The sequence below is a fragment of the Ooceraea biroi genome, chromosome 12 (assembly GCF_003672135.1).
Source record: "Ooceraea biroi isolate clonal line C1 chromosome 12, Obir_v5.4, whole genome shotgun sequence".
In the NCBI taxonomy this organism is placed as follows: domain Eukaryota; kingdom Metazoa; phylum Arthropoda; class Insecta; order Hymenoptera; family Formicidae; genus Ooceraea; species Ooceraea biroi.
The window spans coordinates 10938250-10941507 of NC_039517.1; the positions used below are offsets into that span (position 1 = coordinate 10938250).

At 36.8% G+C, this 3258-nt stretch overlaps 1 protein-coding gene across 1 annotated transcript; it reads right to left on the minus strand.

Moving 5' to 3' along the window:
* Positions 1-999: 999 nt before the first annotated feature.
* Positions 1000-1398, minus strand: LOC113563004 (histone-lysine N-methyltransferase SETMAR-like; the record flags this gene model as incomplete). Its single annotated transcript, XM_026973976.1, has 1 exon — positions 1000-1398. A coding segment is annotated over exon 1 (399 nt), but the record flags the coding sequence as incomplete, so codon positions are not given.
* Positions 1399-3258: the final 1860 nt, after the last annotated feature.

Below are 3258 nucleotides of genomic sequence, written 5' to 3' on the forward strand. Positions count from 1 at the left end.
GCGCTCTATTCGTCTAACCGAACTCCGCACGCTCACACCGATTGGCCCGTCCATTTCCCTCCGCTAGGGATCCTCAAATGAGGGATGGGACAAAGCCGCCATTAATGGGATAGCGGAAGTGATGACATTATGCGTCATTTTTGAGTACAACATTTGGCTGTGTTCAGGAAGCTCACTATCAGCGCTATTTAGGGCTAAAACTCTATATGTAGTGTGACATAAATTATAGATTAGTAGCGTTAATAGCGTCTCTGTGAACATACCCAAAATAACTAAATCGAAAATATGTCTACATATTGGGTTGGCCAAAAAATAATTGCGTTTTTTTTATATAAATAAAAGGCGAATTTTTTATGGGAAACAAAAACTTTATTAAACAATAAATTGTCCATTTTGTTTGATTATCTTTTGCCATTTTTCAGGCAACTTCAAGATTCCGCGCTCAAAAAAGTTCTTATCTTTTTCAGCAAAAAACAATTCCAACAACGATTTGATATCCTCATCAGCAGTAAAAGTTTTACCATTCAAGGCGTTTTGCAAAGAACGAAACAAATGGTAATCTGATGGTGCCAGGTCTGGCGAATATGGTGAATGTGGTAACACATCCCATCCAAGCTGCAACAATTTTTGACAAGTGACCAAACTTGTACGTGGTCTAGCGTTATCATGGTGAAACACAACACCTTTGCGATTCACCAATTCTCGACGTTTCTGTTTGATGGCATTATTTAATTTATCCAGTTGACAACAGTATACGTCTGAATTAATGGTTTGATTCCTTGCAAGCAGCTCAAAATACACAATACCTTTAAAGTCCCACCAGACTGACAGCATAATCTTTCTTTGGTGAATATCTGCTTTTCAAGTGCTTTCAGCAGGTGCATTACGCTTGCTCCACGATCTTTTTCGTTTGACGTTGTTGTAGACGATCCATTTTTCGTCGCCTGTTATCATACGTTTCAAAAATCGATCATTTTCCTCACGTTTCAAAAGAGAATCGCAGATGTCAATACGCTCAGTGAGATGAATTTCTTTGAGCTCATGTGGTACCCAAATATCGAGCTTACTAATGTATCCAAGTCGTTTTAAATGATTTTCAACACTCGATTTCGATATGTTAAGATTCTCAGCAATCTCTCGTGTCGTTAAACGCCGATTGGAATCGATCAGTGCCTTTATTTTGTCATCATCAATTTCGATTGGCCTTCCTGAGCGTGGTGCATCTTTCACATTAACATCTCCAGATCGAAAGTTAGTAAACCAATTTTGACACTGCCGCAGTTTTAAAGCATCTTCGCCATATACATGACATAACTTTTTATGAGCTTGCACAGCGTTTTTCCCTTTTCGGAAGTAATAAAACAAAATATGACGAAAATGTTCTTTTTGATTTTCCATTTTGAAATCGACGGCAAACAAACAATTGTTAACGAAATCGTGTACTTTCTTTTTCTAAAACAAGCTTGAACTGTGAGTTATTAACCTACATAATGAATTTGCGGTTTAGAATGAAGTTAGTTACATTTCAAGACATGTCCATCTATTGGAAAAAAACGCAATTACTTTTTGACCAACCCAATAAATTCAATTTTATTAATTGAGGAATTATTTCAATTATAATAAATTATATTAAAGAAAGAAACAAAATAACTTAATGAATCATTTTATTTAATTATGTGATGAAAATAATTCACAATAAGTTATAAATTTTTAAACAACAACAATAATTAATGTCATATTAATGTTAGAATAATAATATTAAGAATAAGGAGAATGTTAAACTAATAAAGATAAAATGAACAAAGATATACTATCAAATATACAACAAAGATATCGCTCATTTAATATAAATATGCATTACCATTGTTTGACATATTTGAATATATTCAAAGCGGAAATATCCCATTAATGGCGGACGACCAATCCGCATCCTGCCGCTTGGTGTCCCATCCCTCACTTGAGGATCCCTATCCCTCCGCATGCTTAATGCGCCACGCGCTACGGCGGGTAATACAATCTTCGCTAACAATTGTACTACTTTTTTCTCTAATAACAGTTTCCATTTGTTAAATCGACATATCTCTTATGTTATTCATCATAAAGAGATATATCGCTTTTTCTGGTCACCGCCAAAAATAACATTTTATTTTAATTAAATTTAACATTATAAATATGTTAATTTAACATAAACTTTTCTTCCGGATAATGGATAACCAAGTGTTACATTTTTGTGTAAATTTTTCACATAATACTTGTGTTATTTATTTACATATTTGGGTAAAACTGAAAGAAACGGGCTTCCTCACCGATTTCCTTCTAACTGTGCAATATCGTTTATTTTGATGAGAAAATACGATTGTGAGAAGGAAAATCGTCGCTCTCAACTAGAAAGAAAGTTATCACCTACTGAAAAATGACAGTTTCGGGGTTAGGAAATCTGTCATACCGGCGGTCTACGGGCGTAGCGCACACTGACCGAGCATGCGCGGTGACGTTAAAGTGCGCGGAATTAGAAATGTTGCATGATTGGCCGCATTCAGCAGACTCAACTGCTTAGTAGTAATCGAACATAATTGGTTCCAACTTTTAGAGCCAACAAATCAGCATCGAGTATCAGCGGAAAATCTAGTAACGTTGCCCAACTGTTGAGTCTGCTGAACGGGGCCATTGTCGCTATCCAATAGGTTTTCAATTCATGTGCAGCGAGGTCCCACGCAAAGCAAAGTTCTACATTGTAACTTCCACGCAGTACTTTTGGTCACCTAAAAGTTTTGTTATTTTTTTATGTGGAAGAGTACTAGGTGACGGGCGAAACCCGTCTCCTCGTGCTCTTCCACCCAAGCATATACTTTCCCAGTATAAAAAATTAATAATATTAAAGTAAGAAAGTTTATACTGGGAAAGTATATGCTTGGGTGGAAGAGCACGAGGAGGCGGACTTCGCCCGTCACCTAGTACTATTCCACATAAAAAAAATAACAAAACTTTTAGGTGACCAAAAGTACTGCGTGGAAATTACAATATAGAACCTTGCTTTGCGTAGTACCTCGCTTCACATGAATTGAAAACCTATTTGGAATCGTACTAATTTGCATTGCAAGTACACACGCGTTTAATTTCGCGCACTTTGACGTCACTGCGCATGCTCGGTCAGTGTGCGCTACGCCCGTAGACCGCCAGTATGACAGATTTCCTAACCCCGAAACTGTCATTTTTCAGTAGGTGATAACTTTCTTTCTAGTTGCGAGCGACGATTTT